The 19,024-nt window shown below is 52.1% G+C and overlaps 1 protein-coding gene across 1 annotated transcript; it reads right to left on the bottom strand.

Annotated features, from left to right (window-relative positions):
- Positions 1-2: 2 nt before the first annotated feature.
- LOC113629901 (calcium release-activated calcium channel protein 1) lies at positions 3-14,397 on the bottom strand. The gene is made up of 2 exons (XM_027124852.1): positions 13,789-14,397; positions 3-1,018 (listed from the first exon to the last, which is right to left on the bottom strand). The coding sequence occupies exons 1-2, from the start codon at positions 14,089-14,091 to the stop codon at positions 410-412; spliced, it is 912 nt and encodes a 303-aa protein (XP_026980653.1). The 5' UTR covers positions 14,092-14,397; the 3' UTR covers positions 3-409.
- Positions 14,398-19,024: the final 4,627 nt, after the last annotated feature.

Genomic DNA, 19,024 nt, shown 5'->3' with positions numbered 1-19,024 from the left:
GAGGAGGTGTCCCTTATGAGTATATTTCTGTGTTCGCACACGCACACACACGCACACAATCGACACTGAACGGGGAGGGGGGTCAAGACGGAAAGGACAGGAGGCACCCAGGTGGCACTGGCACAGGGGAGGAGGAGGGACAAAGGGAGCGTTTGTCCCCTCTCTGGCTCCCACCGGTGGCTTCAGAACAGGAGGTGAACCTGGAGCTGGAAGAACAGGAAGTGCTTATTCTCTTAGAGGAAAGTTTCAAAGTGCAGTAATTTCTCTTTAAAAAAAGCCTCTTCCCTCCACTCTCTGCCCCCTGACAAAAGCCCAGCCCCCTATACAGGCTGTCCTTGAGGCTGGGCCGGGACAAGGTCGTGGGGAAGGGCGTAAGGCCAAAGCTCCGAAGTGCCCAGCCCAGGAGGGCTTAGGCATAGTGGCTGCCGGGGGTCAGGGGGTGGTCCCCTCTGTGGTCCAGCTGGTCCTGCAGGCGGGCAAACTCGGCCAGCTCATTGAGCTCCTGGAACTGTCGGTCCGTCTTATGGCTGACCAGTGAGCGGTAGAAGTGGACAGCAAAGACGATGAAGATCAGGCCGAAGGGGACCATAATGGTGGTGGAGGCGATGGCGGCGGCCTGTCCTGGGGTGATGCCGCCGGCGCTGCCGCTGACGTTGGCGGCCGCGCCGCTGGCCGGGGGCTTGCTGGTGGGCCGCACCTGACCCGGCTGTTTCTTGAGAGGCAAGAACTTGACCCAGCAGAGCAGCACGACCTCAGCCAGGAAGAGCAGCGTGCCGATGACAGTGGAGAAGGCCCAGGCCAGCTCGATGTGGCGGTGCATGCGCTCGTGGGGCGACTCTTTGACCGAGTTGAGGTTGTGCACGTTGCTCACCGCCTCGATATTGGGCAGGATGCAGGTGCTGATCATGAGCGCAAACAGGTGCACGGCCACCAGCACCGTGGTGCAGGCACTGAAGGCGATGAGCAGCCCCGGCGGGTAGTCGTGGTCAGCGTCCAGCTGCACCTCCACCATCGCCACCTAGGGTGGGGGGGAGGAAGAGGTGGGCTAAGTGACAGGATAGTCATGGCTCAGAAGCTCTCCTCCCATCAAGCTCTGGGACCCTGGGTAAGTCACTTAGCCTCTCTGAGCCTCAGTGTCCATATCTGTATAATGGGGATAATAAGACCCACCCACTTAGGGTTGAGAAGCGGCAGGAAGTACTGGTAGAGGGGGCAGGCTTGGAGCCCAGGCTGCCTGGATTTGAATCCCAGTTCTGCCACTCACGAGCTACGTGTCCTTGGGAAAGTCACTGAACCTCTCTGTGCCTCAACTCTCTTATTTGTAAAGTAGGGATATGGTATCAGTTAATAGGATTATTTTAACAATTAAATGAGAGCTCCTGGTAGATGGCAAACACCTCCCAAATAGTAATCATCACAAATGGTTAAAATGGTAAGTTTTATGTAAATTTCACTATGACAAAAAAGTTTACATGAATGAAAAAAGGCTCCCTTCCTGTTGGCACCACACTCCCAATTCCCAAGCAGAGGTTTCTTACTGAAAATTATTCTATTTTTTAAAATATATTTATTTATTTTATTTATTTTTGGCTGTGTTGGGTCTTCGTTGCTGCGCACAGGCTTTCTCTAGTTGCAGAGAGTAGGGGCTACTCTTCATCGTGGTGCATGGGCTTCTCATCACAGTGGCTTCTCTTGTGGCCGAGCATGGGCTCTAGGCACGCGGGCTTCAGTAGTTGCAGCACGCGGGCTCAGTAGTTGTGGTGCATGGGCTTAGTTGCTCCGCAGCATGTGGGATCTTTCCGGACCAGGGCTCGAACACGTGTCCCCTGCATTGGCAGGCAGATTCTTAACCACTGCGCCACCACGGAAGTCCCAAGCAGAGGTTTCCTCATGCCCTGCTCTGGGGACAAGGAGAGGGGTGGGGTGAAGGGATGAAGGCCCTCCCAGGTCATGCCTGGGCCCTTTCTGAGAACACAGTGCACCAACCAAGAAGGAATTAAGAGAGGCTTCCCAGAAGAGTTGGGCTCTGGCTGGGTGCTGCGGTGCAGTCGGCAAGCCCCAGGGCCATCTCCTCCTCCAGCCCCAGTGCTGGGCTCAGGGCCCCAGGGCTGATGCACTAGCTGCTCCCCAGTTCCTGGAGACCTGTGGATCTGGGGTCACGAGGGGCATGCTCCAGGCCCGCCACCCACCTCCTGTCACCTGGGCCTTGCAAATCACCCCCATGTGAAGGATCCAGCTCATCAGATATGGGCCGGGAGAAGCGGGCAGTGGGCACACTGCCAGGGTCTGTCTGCAGAGGCTGGAGGGAGTGGGGAAGCAAGTGCCAATGGCAACACCATTAAGGAGAATGACCCTTCATAAAGGGTTCGCTGTGTGTGCCAGGCTCAGAAGGGGGAGGCTTGATGCTGAAATGTACCCACGAGCCCCACACCTGCCCCGACCCCTCCTTACTCCGGGGGAGGGGGTGGGCTCCTTCCTTCCCAGCTTTCTTGTTTGTAAGGCCTGGCCCTGTTTGCTTTCATTTCTTGTACCTCCACAGCCTTCCTAGGCCTGGAAAGGCAGTGTAGGGCAGTGGTTAGGAGCACAAGCTCTGGAACCAGGTTGCCTGCTTTGAGCCCTGACTGCTCTGCCCTTTATTAGGCTGTGAGGCTCTGGCAAGTTCCTTTAAATTTCTGGGCCTAAGTTTCCTTATCTGTAAAAAACAGAATATTGGGGGACTTCCCTGGGGGTCCAGTGGGTAAGACTCCGCACTCCCAATGCAGGGGGCCCAGGTTTGATCCCTTGTCAGGGAACTAGATCCCGCATGCCACAACTAAGACCCAGATCAGCCAAAATTAATCAATTAATTAATTAATAATTAAAAAAATAGAAAATTGGGGGAATTCCCTGGCAGTCCAGTGGTTAGGACTAGGTGCTCTCACTGCCGGGGCCCAGGTTCAATCCCTAGTCGGGGAACTAAGATCCCACAAGTTGCGCGGTGTGGCCAAAAAAAAAAAAAGACTGGTACATCACTCAGAGTTGTGAGGACTGAGTTAATCCCACATTAAATACTCAGTGCCTGGCACAGAGTAAACCCTCAATAAAGAGGCTTTACTATTATTATTGTTATTCAGTTTAAAAACTTCACCCTCAATCCCAGTGTCTCTATATGAAACCCGCTGGGTTTCTATCCTCCTGTCCAGCCTGAGAAAACCAAAGCCAAACTGGCAGCCCTGGGTTTTGGCTCCAGAAACACCCTTGCTTCGCTGGGTGACCTTGGTCAAGACCTTCCCTGTTGTCTCTGAAAAAGGAGGGTATGTGGCAAAATTAAGGTCGCTGTCTAGAGCTGATCTGGGGTTGGACACTTTGAGAATTTGGTGAAAATACTGGATACGCCTTAAGACAGCCAGGTATATACAGTCATATGACTTTGCAGACAATTTCAACAGGAGTCACAGACTTCTGTCTTAGAATTCCCACAACTGATGATTGTATAAACTTTTCATCCCAGGAGTTTGTAAAATGTTTCAAGCCCATCTAAATCTGGGGCAGTGCCATGAGGATTCTGACCATTTTTAGGATCACTCACTGGTGGCCTAAGGCCAACGCTGAGATTGCTCAGCACACGCGGGTGAGGGATGCAGGGCATCCGGGCAGGCCACCAGGGCACGGCAGGTTAAGGGCTGCACCCCGGGCTCCCTGGTCTCTGTCCCCGGGCCTGACCACACTGGAGAAGGGGGGCACCTCTGGCAGGGCGTACCTCCTGCCACGTTCCCCCCTCCCCAGCACTTCCTCTTCCTGTTTTGGCCTGCTGCCCCGGAACCTGAAACCGGAGAAGGGACCAGCAGGAGAGTCTGTTGCTTGGCTGCCTCAGGTCCACTGGCTACTAATTCACTCACCTGAAATGTCCAGACCCATTAGGTGCATCAGGCCCTGAGCTGGTTGCTGGGGGTCTATACGGCGGCAGGGGCAGGGGGAACGACACACACATATACAGGTATATGTTCTCTTAAGCCTGGTATCTCTACCTCTACAGAGCCATTAGGAGTGAACTGGCTCCTCCACTTACAAAGCTGGTAACCTCTCTATGCCACAGGTTCTACATCTATAAAATAAGGGCTGTTATGAGGGTTCAACAGATTAATGAATACAAAGCCCTTGGCACAAAATCTGTCATATATATATATGCTTAATAAAGTGTCAATGATTACTAGCAACATTATTATTACTTTTTTACAAATGAGGAAACTGAGGCTCTGTGCAAAGGGGGTAATACCATTTTCCTCACACCTGCTACTACAGACCGAATGTCTGCAAACCCTCTAAATTCATATTTTAAATCCTAACCCCCAAGGTGATGGTGTGAGGAGGTAGGGCCTTTGGGGGTGATTATGTCTTGGGGGTGGTGCCCTAGTGCCCTTACAGGAGAGTTGCCCCCAGCAGAGACCCCCTCACCACTCCTGCCAGGTGAGGACAGTAGTCAGTGTCTATGAACCCAGAAGCCAGCCCCTCACCAGACACTGAATCTGCTGGCACCTTGATCTTGGACTTCTAGTCTCCAGAACTATGAGAAATAAACATCTGTTGTTTATAAGCCACCCAGCTTGTGGTATTCTGTTATAGCAGCCCAGACAGACTAAGACAATCACTGAGGGGATTAAATGAGGTCTTGACAGGGGTTTAACAAAGGGCCAGCCCCCAGAAGGTACTCAATAACTCTTAGTTAAAAAGAAAAACGCGGGGCTTAAAGTGGAAGACAAACAGCCCCTGCACGCCCTCAGCTGAGGCTGCTGGGAGCTGACCCTGTGTGCCCGTGTTCTGTTCCCTGGGGAGGGTGAGGGGCTCAGACCCCCCACTCTGGGCCTGGCCTGCTCCAGCTCCAAACCCTCGGTACAAGGAGAATGCGTGCCCCACAGCACAGCTGGCCAGATGGCCACCTTGGCAGGACAGGGACCACCTTGCTGGACCCTCAGGCTCTAGAGCCGTACACACAGCTGTTGGGACACACCTGGCCTGGGGACACCAGAATTTCCCCCGAGGTCTTGGGCTGGTGGGGAGCCTGGGCAGCTCAGCCTGTGACGCTGGGCCTTCTGAGGAGAAGGGGCCTTGCCGTGCTCCAGAAGAAACCCCATCATCCTCGCCGGACCCTACAGTTCCTGGAACTTGGAGCACGCTGGCGGGCTGTGTGTACCGTTCCCACATTGGGGACCAAGCTCAGTGTCCTGGGGCTGCGTGAACGAATGGCTGGCACAAATCATGGCTCCTGAGGAAAACTGTTCACAGGAATAAAAACTACTGCTTTTTTCAGAATGCGTCCCACTTTGGAAATCTCCCCAAGGGCAGGGAGGGTAAAGCCAGGGGGGGCCTCTCGGAATCTGGCAGGCAACTCCCAGGGCCCCAGCTGAGTCCCAGAGAGATCAGATCAGATTGCAGCAGCTTCGCAAGGTAAATATAGCCAGAGTGCTGGGCCGTTAACCTAAAATAAACAGCTCCCAGCCAGCCACAGGCCTGCTTAAACCTGGCCATATGGGTCCTAAAGGGTGAGGAAGGGCGAGGGACGGCCAGCCCCACCTCACTCTGGTCCGCGGACCTCTGACACCACCACCCCGCCACGGGGACACCAAACCTCAAGCACGAGCCAAGAAGAGGCTCCTGAGAAGGGCAGGGCCTGGCTGGCCTCGCTGGGTGTCTGCCCACCACGCCCGGATGCCAACCACTCTTCTCACTCCTGTTGGGCTCCATGGAGACCCCTGCCACCTGGCGCCGAGGCCAGGCCCTTCCAAGGCAGCCTTCCCCATGCCTGGCCTTACCCGGGCGCCCAACAGCTGGAAGACACAACTCTCCTTTCCCAAGCCTGGGCTTCTCCTGTTCACTGGAGCCGCCATGCCACAGTCACTCTGGGTCACCGAGCGCTGCCTGAGCCTGCTGGCCCCCCCTCCGATGCAAACTATCTATTAAGAGAGGATTGAGGGCTCATCCAGTAATTTACAAACTCTTTTGACCACCATGGACCAGTATTCCAAAGGTTTCCCTAAATAGACACACACCCATTTATAACAGAAACAAGTTTCCCCAAACAATAATTACCCTGAAAGCGTGCTAACCCAGCCTCCTCTTACACATGACGCATGCTGCTGCTTTCTGTTTCATTCCACTCTTATTCCAAAAAAAGAACACACAAAAAACCTGCCGGTTGCGAATCAATGTCACAAGCCACTAACAGGTTGAACCTGCAGGTTGGGGGGAGGGGGTAGAGAACAGGTCTAGCCTTTCTCTTCATCTGGCTAATTTTGACGTCCTCAGGTTTTTACCTTCCAAGTCACCCCTGTTCCATGGCCTCCCAGGTAAGGACGGGGCCATTCATTCGTTCATGGACTATTTTTTTTGTGTGGCTGCGCTGCGCGGCTTAAGGGATCTTAGTTCCTCAACCAGGGATTGAACCCGTGCCCTCAGGAGTGAAAGTGCAGAGTCCTAACCACTGGACCGCCAGAGAATTACCCTCACGGACAACTTTCATCGAGAACTTACTATGTGCCTTAAGGATCTTGTGGTTCCGCTGGAGAAAAAGCAGAAGACAGCAGAATCCCTGCCCCAGGGAGGATGACAGGTACTAAACGTTTAGGCAAGTATTTTCAGACGGTGGTAAGTGTCCCTCCACCGACTCTCCTCCACCACTGCGCTTGCCAAACACGTTCTGAAGACGTAATGACACGTCTGGTTTCCTCCACTCTACTTCCCTGTTTCTCTAGCTTCCAGCACTGGGCCTTGTCCCTCTAGGGGCCTCACTAAACGAATATTAAAGGCAAGACTTGACCTTTGGGTATTTCAGCCCAGGGTTTCTAAAGTGTCCAAAGACAATCCTATGTAATCCATTGGAAACCCTAAGAACTCTCATGACATTCCTTTTTCAGCTCATCCTTTCAACTTTTCAATGTTTGTTTGTTTGTTTGCGGTACGCGGGCCTCTCACTGCTGTGGCCTCTCCCGTTGCGGAGCACAGGCTCCGGACGCGCAGGCTCAGCGGCCATGGCTCACGGGCCCAGCCGCTCCGCGGCTCCGCGGCACGTGGGATCCTCCTGGACCGGGGCACGAACCCGTGTCCCCTACATCAGCAGGCAGACTCTTAATCACTGTGCCACCAGGGAAGCCCTCAATGTTGTATTTTTATGTACTTTTTTTGTTGTTGTTTTGATTTGTCTTTATGTACTTTTTTTTTTTTTAATTTCTGGCCACACAGCTTGTGGAATCTTAGTTCCCCAACCAAGGACTGAACCCGCATCCCTGCAGTGGAAGCGTGGAGTCTTAACCACTGGACCGCCAGGGAAGTCCCCTATGTACCTTTTAATACTTATGTTTTATTAGCACACATATCATTCATTACCATACATATACGTATACATATACACATAGTGTGCATACACATGTATACAAATACTGAGCCTAGTGTTGACAATATTTTGAGCAGGGTGTGCACTCAAAAAGTTTGGAGACCACTTAAATCAGGGGTCGCCAAACTGGCCTTCAGTGTACTTCTTTGCAAATAAAGTTTTACTGGCACACAGCCATGCCCACTCATTTATCTAAGGTCTGTGGCTGCTTTTGAGCTAAAATAGCAGAATTGAGTACAGGTTTCCCCCTATAATGTACCTCTGAAACCTTTTGTAAGGTGAAATGGCCTAAAGGGATGGAGCAATTACCTTAGGAGACATCTTGCTAACAGACGCACAAATAAACCGAGATTAAAGCACAGATGCTAAAAGACACAGCTCAAAGCTCTGGTGACTTGATGCCGAGATGCTGAGTGCGGTTCCAGGGAAAGGAGTTTGGTGGTGCCAGTCTCACCCCTTGGGGTGCGTGCTGCCTCTATAACGGCTCACTGCAAATGCTATTTTCGCTTTTTACCTTTCTTTGGTAAAAGTAAAAATTCTCTTTGGGTTTCTTTCAGGTTAGTGAAAACAGGTACTAACGTAGGTCTTTCGTAAAAGCGAGGTGGTGTAAAGCGAACTTTCGAAAAGTAGGGGACACCTGTGGTTATCACTGAGACTGTGTGGCCTGCAAAGCTGAAAATACTTACTTTATAGAAAAAGTTGGTCCGTTCCTGGGTTAGACCAATGCTCCCAAGAAGGGCTGTCAAACCACAGTCCCAGAAGATTCTCCTCCGAAGAGTTTGTGGTTCCATCCGTTTTCTTTTTGTTTTTTTTGGCCATACCGCACAGCTTGCGGGATCTTAGCTCCCCGACGAGGAATTGAACCCACGCCTTTGGCAGTGAAAGCATGGAGTCCTAACCACTGGACTGCCAGGGAATTCCCGTGTTTCTATCAGCTTAAGGCATCCCTTCTGGGGAGCATATTCAAGGCCTCTCAGAAGAAGTTCCACCAGAGAGAAACTTGCTCTTGTTTAAACTTTCTCAGTTTCATTTCTCCAGGGAATCGCCTTCCCAACATTGATTACCACAGTGCCACCTTGGGAGCCCTAGAGAAGCTCTAGAAGCTCTAGGGAAGCCCTAGAGCTCTCCTTCATCAGCCCTGGATCCAGCAGAAATCAGCAGAGCTCAACAGAGACCCTGGCTGAAAATTCCAGACACGTGCCACAGGCACTTGTGAAGTTTTCCAAAAGGCTCCTCGGCTAGGCAGGGAGTGCCTTCCCCTTGGGACATTCAGCAAAGTTCCATTTGTACACGGCCCAGAGTGCAGAACTGCACATCTGGAAGACTTCAAAGGCCCAGTTTTCAACTAACAGCAAGGGACACAGTGAGAGGGTGGTTGAGTAGAAAAGACTCCAAGTCAGAGGGACTGGGGCTTGAAATCTACTAGCTGGGTGATCAGAACCTCTGTAAGCCTCTGCGGAGGTGACAGTACATATGTTTAAGAGCTGTTCTGAGGACTAAGTAAGAATGAAAGAAAAGGATCCAGGCTCTTGCCTGGTGTTCAGTAAATAGTAACATCTTCAACATTATTCAAGAATTCATCATGGAACTCCTCTGCTCCAAAACCTTCCATGGCTCCCCATTGCCGATACCAGAGTTCAAACGTCCCAAACAGCAAGTCAAGGCCCTGCACCGTCTAGTCTGGCTAGATTCATCTTCCTCTACTATCCCCAACACACCCTCAACTCCAGCCACACCACACTCTCTGCCTTTTCCTGGAGACCCTATAATTCCTCACCTTAGTAACTGTGCTCCTAATACTTCCTCTGATAGAGGGTTCTTCCCTAAGCCCTAACTCTACCACCCTCAAGGCTAGGCTGCAATCACATTCTTCCAAACCAGTTAACCCTTACATCATGGGAACAAGGGTGAGAGAGTTTCCGTCGTACCTGGGCCAGGTACTTTTCTAAGCGCTTTGCAAATACAAATGAATCCTCACACCAAGCCTACGAGGTTGGTATTACTATTACCCCCATTTTACAGAAGAGGAAGCTGAGGCCCAGAGACATTAAGCAATTTCCCCAGGATCTCACAGTTATAAGTGGTAGAGCCGGGGTTTGAACCCAAGCTGTCTGGCTCCAGAGTCCCGGTTCTTACTCTGCTCTCCAATACGTGAGCCTCCCAGCTCTGTCCTCCCACCACTCTCTCTGGTGCTTCCTCTCCCGTAGCAGTGGGGCCACACCACAGTCACAGGGCCCCACAGCTTACCAGCCAGGTAACCTCGGACAAGTCATTCACTGCGGAACCACACTTACCCTCACTCCCCAGGCTGTGAAAATCACAAGAGATAGTACAAGGAGCATACTTAGTACAACGTCTAGCCTATTCCAAGAGCCCAATCGACAATGGCAATGATTACCATGAGTAAAGAGCACCAGGACTTCCCTGGTGGGGCAGTGGTTAAGAATCCACCTGCCAATGCAGGGGACAGGGGTTCGAGCCCTGGTCTGGGAAGATCCCACATGCCGCAAAACAACTAAGCCTGTGCGCCACAACTACTGAGCCTGTACTCTAGAGCCCAAGAGCCACAACTACTGAGCCCACGTGCTGCAACTACTGAAGCCCGCGTGCCTAGAGCCCGTGCTCCACAACAAGAGACGCCACCACAATGAGAAGCCAGCGCACCGCAATGAAGAGTAGCCCCCGCTCGCTGCAGCTAAAGAAAAGCCCGCGCGCAGCAACGAAGACCCAATGCAGCCAAAAATAAAATAAATAAAATAAAATAAAGAATCTGCCTTCCAAAGCAGGCGACGTGGGTTCGATCCCTGGTTGGGGAACTAAGATCCCACATGCCATGAGGCAACTAAGCCCACACACCAAAACTACTGAGCACGTAGGCCACAACTAGAGAGAAGCCCGCACGCCGCAGTGGAGGATGCCACGAACCGCAACTAAGACCCGATGCAGCAAAAATAAAATAAATAAATAAATATTAAAAAAAAAAAAAGTAATGAGCACCATGAGTAATTTGTTCCTCATCTCCACGCCCCCTGAACTCGGAACGTGTCACAGAGGCTCAATAATGCCTTATGATTTGAGCCCTTCCTTCCAACTCATTTTCAGAGAAATTCCAAGCAGCTTCTGAACCCACTCTGGAACCTGGGAACAAAAGGGTGCTGGCAGGTGGAGAACTTGAGGAGGCAGATAATCCAAAACTAATTGATCCCAGGTCACAGAAAGCATTTTGTTTACCCTTCCCAATTATCTACTGCTTAGGCTAACGTTACAGGCTGCCCTCCCCAGCACACCACGATGGCCGCGTGTGCTCACCGCGGCCCCAAGGGGACAGGATCAGGCCGAGGCTGGCTGCCTCTTGCTGAGAGGTAAACTGAGGCACAGATGGCCCGAGTCATGGCACCCTCGGCTCAAGGAGCACTTGCAGGCTGCTGATCATGTGCTACATCCAGGGCCCCTGGTTTTAAGAGTCTGGGTGCTGAGCCCAGACAAGTTCTGCCGTTTCTGGAAATGCCACCAGGAACGGGAATCTTGTCTGAAGATAATTCCTCAATCCTTCGTGGGCCATCGGACCTTGTAATGACTCCACATGCAAGTCCACGGGAAAACAGAATATGTGCCTCCTTTGCACACATGACAAAACTGGCCCCAAAGAGTAAAGCCGCTGTCTGAGGTCCCATGGCCTCAGGGCACCTGGCCAGGCCCTTCCACCCATGAACGGGGAGTCTCTCCATCCCCTCCAGGCTCGTGGGAGACCCTCCCTCAATCTCACCTTGTGCGCAGGTGAGTCTGGCATCCTCACCAACTCTACCACCCTTGGAAATCAAAGGTCACGTCATGTCACTTCTTCTGGTGTTCCAGGTCTCTAGGAAGGAAGCCCTCTGGGGGCAGGAAGTTGGTTGTGCTGACTCACAGGCCAAGGGAGAGTAGTCCAGGAAACCTGCTCACTCTAGTTTCCATGGCGCTTGGCTGTGTGGCACCCCTTCCTCTCCAAGTATCCTTCACGAGGCTGGGTGGCTTTGGTGGGATCGGGATGCGGGCAGACCCGCCCTGCTGAGCACCCGCTCTCCACCCTAACGCCATCTCTTCCACTCATTTCCAGACTCATGGCAAATGCACTCTCTTGTAACTGCTTCCCCAGAACAGAGGCTGGTTATGGGGTTTAGCCTTCCCGGCTGGCAGAATTTTGGGGATTTCATCAGTGGAGCCAGGAAACCTTCTCCACCCTGACTGGGTAAAATAAAGGTCCCCAAGAAACAGCCTGGGTGAGTCAAGGCCCACCAAGTGCCTCTGGCCAGCCCTGCTGCCTGACTTCCCCACACTGTTTTTAGCAAGAGGAAGAGGGAGATGACATCTGATTAGGAGGCGCGGCTTCTAAGACACGATTCAAGAAGGCAGGAAAGCGTCACCCTTACATCTCCTGGAGTGGGAAGGGGCCTGGGCAGCTGTGAATTTATGACCCCAAGAAAAAGAGGAATAGGCAGGGCTTCCCTAGTGGCGCAGTGGTTGAGAGTCCGCCTGCCGATGAAGGGGACGCGGGTTCGTGCCCCGGTCCAGGAGGATCCCACATGCCGCGGAGTGGCTGGGCCCGTGAGCCATGGCCGCTGAGCCTGCGCGTCCGGAGCCTGTGCTCCACAACGGGAGAGGCCACAAAAGTGAGAGGCCCGCGTACAGCAAAAAAAAAAAAAAAAAAGAAAAAGAAAAAAGAAAACAGAGGAATATAAGCATCCCACCATCTGAAACCCAGAGAGCTGCTGTGAAGAGCCGACACCCACCCCCTAACTGTAACATTTTATTTTGCTTAAGAGAAGTTTTTCTGCTCTATTTCTCGTTCCCTACAAGGCCTGGTCCTAACAGGTCCCTGGCAGGACATGGTTCAAAGCTCCATACACCACAAATGGTACAAGTGTCCAAGAGAGTTCTGGATGTCAGCCGTCCTGGGTTCAAATCCCGCTCCAGCAGTGAGCTGTGTGGCCTCGGGAAAGTCCCATGAAAAAACTACCTCAAAGAGTGGTCGAGGACTTAGTGCATAAGTTAGGGAACCTACACAGTGCCAAGCACCTAGTGGGTGCTTGGTAAGTGTCAGCTATTCCTAGGATTTGGGGCTGATAGGACAGCACCCCTTCATATAGACCTAAATTAAAAGCTAGAGTGACACTTCTTACAAACACACACATTCTCTCCTCCCCTCTCAAAGGCTTCCTCGATTAAATTCTGAAAGTCAGAGAAACTCAGTAGCAGCCTTCATTCACCAATTCAGAAACCGAGGCCCACATAGGGATTAGTCTGAGGGCGCACAGGCAGCAAGTGGCAGAGCCGGGAGAGCTCTTCCCCAACCTCAATCACCTGGCCTTTCCACCGTGGCCCCAGGGTGCTCTGGGACTGCTAAGGGCTTCTAAAAAGTTCTTGCTCCCGTGCATCGCCCACTAGTTTGAGGAGCACAGGGAGAGTGCCAGACACGCTCCTTTCCCAAGAAAACACGAAGGGTGCAGCCACCCCTCCCTCAAGGCCAGGGAATTACCTCACTCACTGGTGAGGCAAGAGTGCTCTGGGCTAAAAACCTTGGGGGAGGGGGAGCAGACCCCATTCATGCAGGCTGAGGTCACTGAAAGTGATTATCAGGGCTTGTTCTGTAGCTCCCTGCCCTGGGAGACTCCAAGATCCCCAGCATGAAGGCATCCTCGGGGCCACTTCTCAGCCCAACTTGCAGCCTCACCTACCCTACTCCCCAGAGGCTGGTTCTCACTCCGACCCAGCCCGAATGGGGAGCGGAAACTAAGTCCACCAGCTACATCAAGAAAGAGCCCATTCAACGGGAACATGTCCCATGCTGCTCCCCCACACCCAGTGACTCACTGGCAAGTTTCTGGAGAAGAAACTGAGGTGGGGAGCGGTTGTCAAACCCCCAGGCTGAGGCCTCGGAAAATGCCATAGGAGACAGGGTGTCGGGAAATCCCCTCTACCAGGTAATAAAAGAACCTGGCCTCAAGTGTGGGGGAACTAGGGAGACGCCTCAGGAGTCCTTTACCTCCCAACCTCCTGATACCTGCTTCCAAAGAGATCAGTCCACGTTATGTCTTTCCTTTCCCCCTGAACATCTGTGGGAATGTCTTCTTACAGATCTGCGTCGAGGATCCTGCTGTTTCTCCCTCCTTGCTGCATCAAGCTTGCCCATCTGAAGGTATCTGAGCCCCCCAACCCTGGACATGTATATGATACCGTCTCCCACATCGGGTGTCACGTGTCGCCCACCTCTCATGTCCAGCACCTCTGGACCCCTCCCGCGTCCACGACAGCTTTCTCCCAGCTCTTCCCTTCACCCCCAGCCCGCCTGGCCCGCCCAGCCAGCTCCCCTGTGGGCCCCGTCAAGTCTGCGGGTGACAGTGGCCAGACCTGAAAGGGGGCAGGGCACGGCGGCCCGAGCTCACCATGGCGAAGCCGGAGAGCAGAGCCGAAGTCCGGCTGGAGGCTTTGAGCTTGGCGCGGCTCAAGTAGAGCTTGCGCCAGGACAGCGCCTGCATGGAGTGCTCGTTTAGGCTCATCACCTCCGAGTAACTCTGGCCGATCCAGTCCGGGTAGGTCACGGCGGGCGGCGGGGGCGACGGCGACCCCGGGGGCTCCCCGTCCACGCTGCGCCGGCGGCTCCGGCGGCTGCCGCTGGTAGTGTTGCCGCAGCTGAGGGGAAGCTCAGGGCTGTTGCTGCTCGGGGGCGGGGCGGGCTCCGGATGCATGGAGCACGCTGAAAAGGCGCGGGCCGGCCCAGGCGCCTGCGAAGGCAGCGGCCCCCACCCCCCCCCGCACCTCCGCCTCCGCCTCCGGCTGAGGCAGCCGCCGCCTGGGCCCCTCCGCGGGTCCGGCCTGACCCGGCCGGCCGCTAAAGACGAGAAGGTCGAGGAAGCGAGTACAGCACAAGCTCGCAAGCCCGCCACGCCGCTTGCAAAAGCCCGGGTCTGCAGAGACGAAAGCCTGCGCGCGAGGCAGCGTCCCGGATCCCCGGGCCCCGGACCCCCGGCGCGCGCCACGATTGGCCGCCGCCGCGGGCTGATTTGCATGCTCCCCGCCCACGAGGGGTGGGCGTGGCCTGCACGAGTCAGGTGACTCGTTCCGTCGGACGGTACCGCCCACAGTCCCTGGCCACGCGCCGTCAGCGTCCGCGCCTCTTCCTGGAAGTGCCCCAGCGCCCGGGCCTCACGGCTCTCCTGCTGCCGGCGCCTCACATCTCCACAGCTGCTCCAGTGGCCCTTCTTCCAGAGCTCGGACTCCTGGGTCGCGCCACCTGAAGTCACCTCTGGGCGCCTCCTGAAGCCCGTTTCCCCCTTGGAACAAGGTGACTCAAGGTCTGCAGAAAAAAAGCAGACTGTGATCTGGAGTTCATTCATTCTCTATTTATTGAGCACCTGCTGGGTGCCAACACTGTTCTGGGCACTGAGGGTAGGGTGGTGAACAAAATGGACAAAATCCCCTGCCTTCGTGGAGCTTACATTCTAGTGGCGGAGACACGCAAACACCGAGGAGTAAATTATAATAGTTTAGAAAGTGATACATGTATAGAAAAAAATAAAGCAGGGAAAGGGGGCACTGGTAGTGCGGGGGCTGCAATTTTAATTGAAAATGCTCTGGACAAGGTGTTTTGTTGTTGTTGTTGTTTTAGGGCAGGGATTTTTTTTGTCTGTTTTGTCCAACTCATTCACTTACAGTTCACTGTCTTCTGAAACAAGCCGGGGTGCAGGATCATAAACCCATTCAGTAAGTTTACTGCGCGCCTATCAAACGCTAGGCTGAGGGATTCCAAGAAAATGGTAACTTTCATGGAATCTTATAGTTTAGTGAAGAGAACAGGCAAACAACAAACAAAATAAGTTCACATCTTTCTGACTTGGTCACTTTTGAGCTGAGACCCGAACCAGCAGTGCAAAGAAGCAGGGACCTGCTTTCCAGGAGTGGAAGGGAACAGCAGATGCAAAGACGCTGAAGCAACGATATCTGCCCGTTGGATCATTAGGAGGCCAGTTAAGCTGCAGAATACTGGAGGGCAGAGGGGCAGTGGGGGTAGAGTAGTGAGCTAAGAACTGTTCCCTAGGGTATCGACTCCAGGAGGGCAGGGACCTTCACTGTCGGTTTCACAACTCTACCCCCAGCATCTAGAGTTATTGCTTGGCACACTGCTCAGTAAATATCTGTTGAATGAATAAGTGCGGGAGAGAAAGGAATGAGTGAAACTCATAATTAGCCCAGAGTCAAGTCACAAGCATGCGGCATTCCAGGTCAGCTATGTGAAATTTAACTCTTGTCACCACTAGAGGGCGCCCCTCCACTCACCCACATTATGGGCTAAAACTGAAGGCCCCCTCCTCCCAAAAGTCTCTGGGATTCTCCCAGAGACCTTTGTTTTTATGAGACCGGGAAACTTGGAATTTTAAATCTCACCCCATTGGGCTTGTTTCTTTGGTGGCCTTTGTACTTGTTACCTCTTTCACTTACCATCTGTGTCTCAGCTCAAATATCACCTCCAAAGAGAGACCTTCCTTCTCTGTTTAAAGTTGCCCCTGTTTCATGTTCTGTCCCCTCGCCCTGTTTTATTTCCCTTATAGTTCTGATCACTACAGTATCTGAAATCACTTAATTTATGTACTGACCTGTTTGGCTGTACTCTCCTCCCCCCGCCCCCGTCCCGGCTCCCCCAGGAGATGAGTGTCTGAGAGCAAAGTTCCCCTCTGTTTAAATTACTTCCTTATCACCCAGGGCCTCTCACAGGATATGGCGCACCGGAGATTCCCAATAGGAACAGGTTCAATGAAAAAGATAATGAAATGTCCTTGGTTCTAAGAGCCCCCCAACTCAGAATTGGGTACACACAACGTTTTGAGGGCCCATGGGGCCTGAGGGAGGCTAGCAGGTCTGGAAGGGAAGAGCCTGGAAGCTGGGAGGAAAGATTTGCTGATTAAGGAGGAACAAAAGAGGTGGGAGTGGCAGCTCAGCAGGGGGCTTTGGGGTGGGGATGGGGCCAGGTTCCTTTCTCAAGATCCTACATCATACCCCTCCCACTCTCCTAATTCTGTGCGGTTTGAGACCTACCATGTGCACAGAGCAAAAGAAAAGAAAAACAAAAATACTATCAAGACTTGGGCTGGTGGCTTGGGAGAGGGGTGAGCATCTGGGCAATTCCTGTTTCCTGCTCTAGGGTCCTAGAGCCCTGAAGGGCCAGTGGTTAATAACTTTTCCCCACTATTGTTAGAGCTAGTCGCGCCGTGAGATACACCTACCCCATTCCTAGCCCCTACTTAACAGAAACTGAGGCCCCAGAGAGAAAGCACCTTCCCAAAGAACACCAAACAAGCCAGTGGAGAATGAGCCTTGGAACCCCAGCTACCCATCCCAGCAGTGCCTCCAAGCACCATGTATGGGTCCCCTTAGTGGCTAGAGGGTGTGTGCTCTCAGCCTTTTGGGGTTTGTATTTGAAAAAGCCAAATAGAAATTTTCAATCAACTCTGTGTATGAGGGTATAGAGATCCAGCTGAAGGGACTGCTGCAAACTGCTTCACCACTGTGGCCAGTGGGCACAGCCTGGGGCTGACCAAAGATGGCAGGAGCTGCCTTGGGAGGTAGCAAGCTCCCTATCACATGGGGTAAACAAAATATTTAGCACTTAAGTAGTACTTATGAATGACAGGCACTATTCCAAGTTCTTTATTAGTAAATAATTTATATACTTATTTTAAATAAATATATAAAATATATTAATACAATAGAATAATTGATACATTTATTAAATACATTGTTATGTTAATATATCTATATTATCTTGTATTAAATATGTTAAATTATTTTGTTGTTTATTATTATTTTATTGTATTGAATATATTATATTGAACTCGAGAATTCCTTACAACAACCTGTTGTATTAATATCACCATTTGAAAAAATTGAAGTGTAGTCGATTTACAATATTGTGTTAGCTTCAGGTGTATATCACCATTTTGCTGAGAAGAAAAATGCACAGAGAGCCAGTAAGTAGTAGTACAGGACATTAAACCCAGTTGGTGGGTCTCCAGAGTCTGGGGCTCAACTACCACCAAAGTCACCCCTACCCCTGCATCAGAATCTCCAGAGGTATTTTTTTAAATGCAAGTTACTAAAACCCACCAAAACAGTTTAGTTTTAGCAAGTTTTTTGGGTAAAGTTTGAGAAGCACCAAACTAGATGAGCTTTAGTTTTTAAGTACTTTTAGTCTTCTGCAGTGGTTAAGGTTGGCTGTTCCCTTGGCCACTCAGTTGCAGTGTGACCTTGGGCAAACTACTTAACCTCTCTGAGCAACCAATACCCTTAGCAAAAATAAAGACATCACAAATACCTATTCATGGACCCTGGACACCCAGAGTCTGGACACCCAGTCACCTTCCCGAGGCAGATTTTAGGAGGGGTAAATCTGATGCCCAGCTGAAGAGGAAATCCCTTGCCCGTTCCTGCCCAAAATGGCCTCAAAGAATTCCCCACTTTCAGTTTGAAAAGAGAGCATTCTGTCAGAGCCCATCATGGTTGCTTGCCTCTATTTCCTTCCCCCATCTCTGCCTTACCCTCTGATTGCTCTAGGTTTGAAACCCCTAAATTAATAATAATAAAAGAGCCATCATCTCATTTATTTATATTTATTTATTATTTTTGGCTGTGTTGGGTCTTCGTTGCTGCGCGTGGGCTTTCTCTAGTTGTGGCGAGCGGGGGCTACTCTTTGTTGCAGTGCGCGGACTTCTCACTGTGGTGGCTTCACTTGTTGTGGAGCACGGGGGCTTCAGTAGATGTGGTGCGTGGGCTCAAGTAGTTGTGGCTCGCGGGCTCTAGAGCGCAGGCTCAGTAGTTGTGGCGCACGGGCTTAGTTGCTCTGTGGCATGTGGGATCTTTGCGGACCAGGGCTCGAACCCGTGTCCCCTTATTGGCAGGCGGATTCTTAACCACTGCGCCACCAGGGAAGTCCAGAGCCATCATTTCTTGAGCTCGTGCCTTTATAGACCAGTGCTTGTATACCTCTGGTGATGGGAAGTGCCCTCCTTCTGTACCAGTTATTTCTAAGAGTTCAAAAGTTCTCCTTCTGTGGAGCTGGTACAGGCCTCCCTGTGACTCCTTCTGTGTGTCACACAGAATGTGTGAAATCCCTCTGCTGCCCAGCCCTGGTGCCACCTCCACAGGACATCTGGACGGCAGCATTAGTAAGTGATCCAGGGGCTTTCAGAGTCAAAGAATTGGGTGATGGAAGCAGGGGACTGGTTACAAGATTCAGAATTAGGGTTTGTGTTGATTTCAAAATGATTCTCTGTGCCTGAAGCTCAGAGACCATGTCCAGGGGAACCCCTGCCCTGCCTCCCTGCTCCCCAGGCCCTGGGCTTTTAGGGCTCACTCTTCTCCCTGGTCAGAAGCCGTTGCTGGGCTGTGTGTTTGTGCTCATGCCTTTTATGGTTAGTGCTTTTTCTGTCCTGGCTAAGAAATCTTTGCCAACCCCAAGGTCAGGGAGATATTCACCTATGTTTTAAAATTTTTAAATGTAGATTTTTAAAAAGCTTTAGAGGGACCTCCCTGGTGGTCCAGCAGTTAAGACTCTGCACTCCCGATGCAGGGGGCCCGGGATCAATCCCTAGTCAGGGAACTAGATCCCGTATGCCCTAGATCCCACAT

Source organism: Aethalodelphis obliquidens, unplaced genomic scaffold (genome assembly GCF_003676395.1).
Source record: "Aethalodelphis obliquidens isolate GAN/ISIS:26980383/991018 unplaced genomic scaffold, ASM367639v1 scaffold28, whole genome shotgun sequence".
Lineage (NCBI taxonomy): Eukaryota > Metazoa > Chordata > Mammalia > Artiodactyla > Delphinidae > Aethalodelphis > Aethalodelphis obliquidens.
The sequence above is the reverse complement of the archived record's forward strand: the minus strand, read 5'-3'. Positions and strand labels throughout refer to the sequence as shown.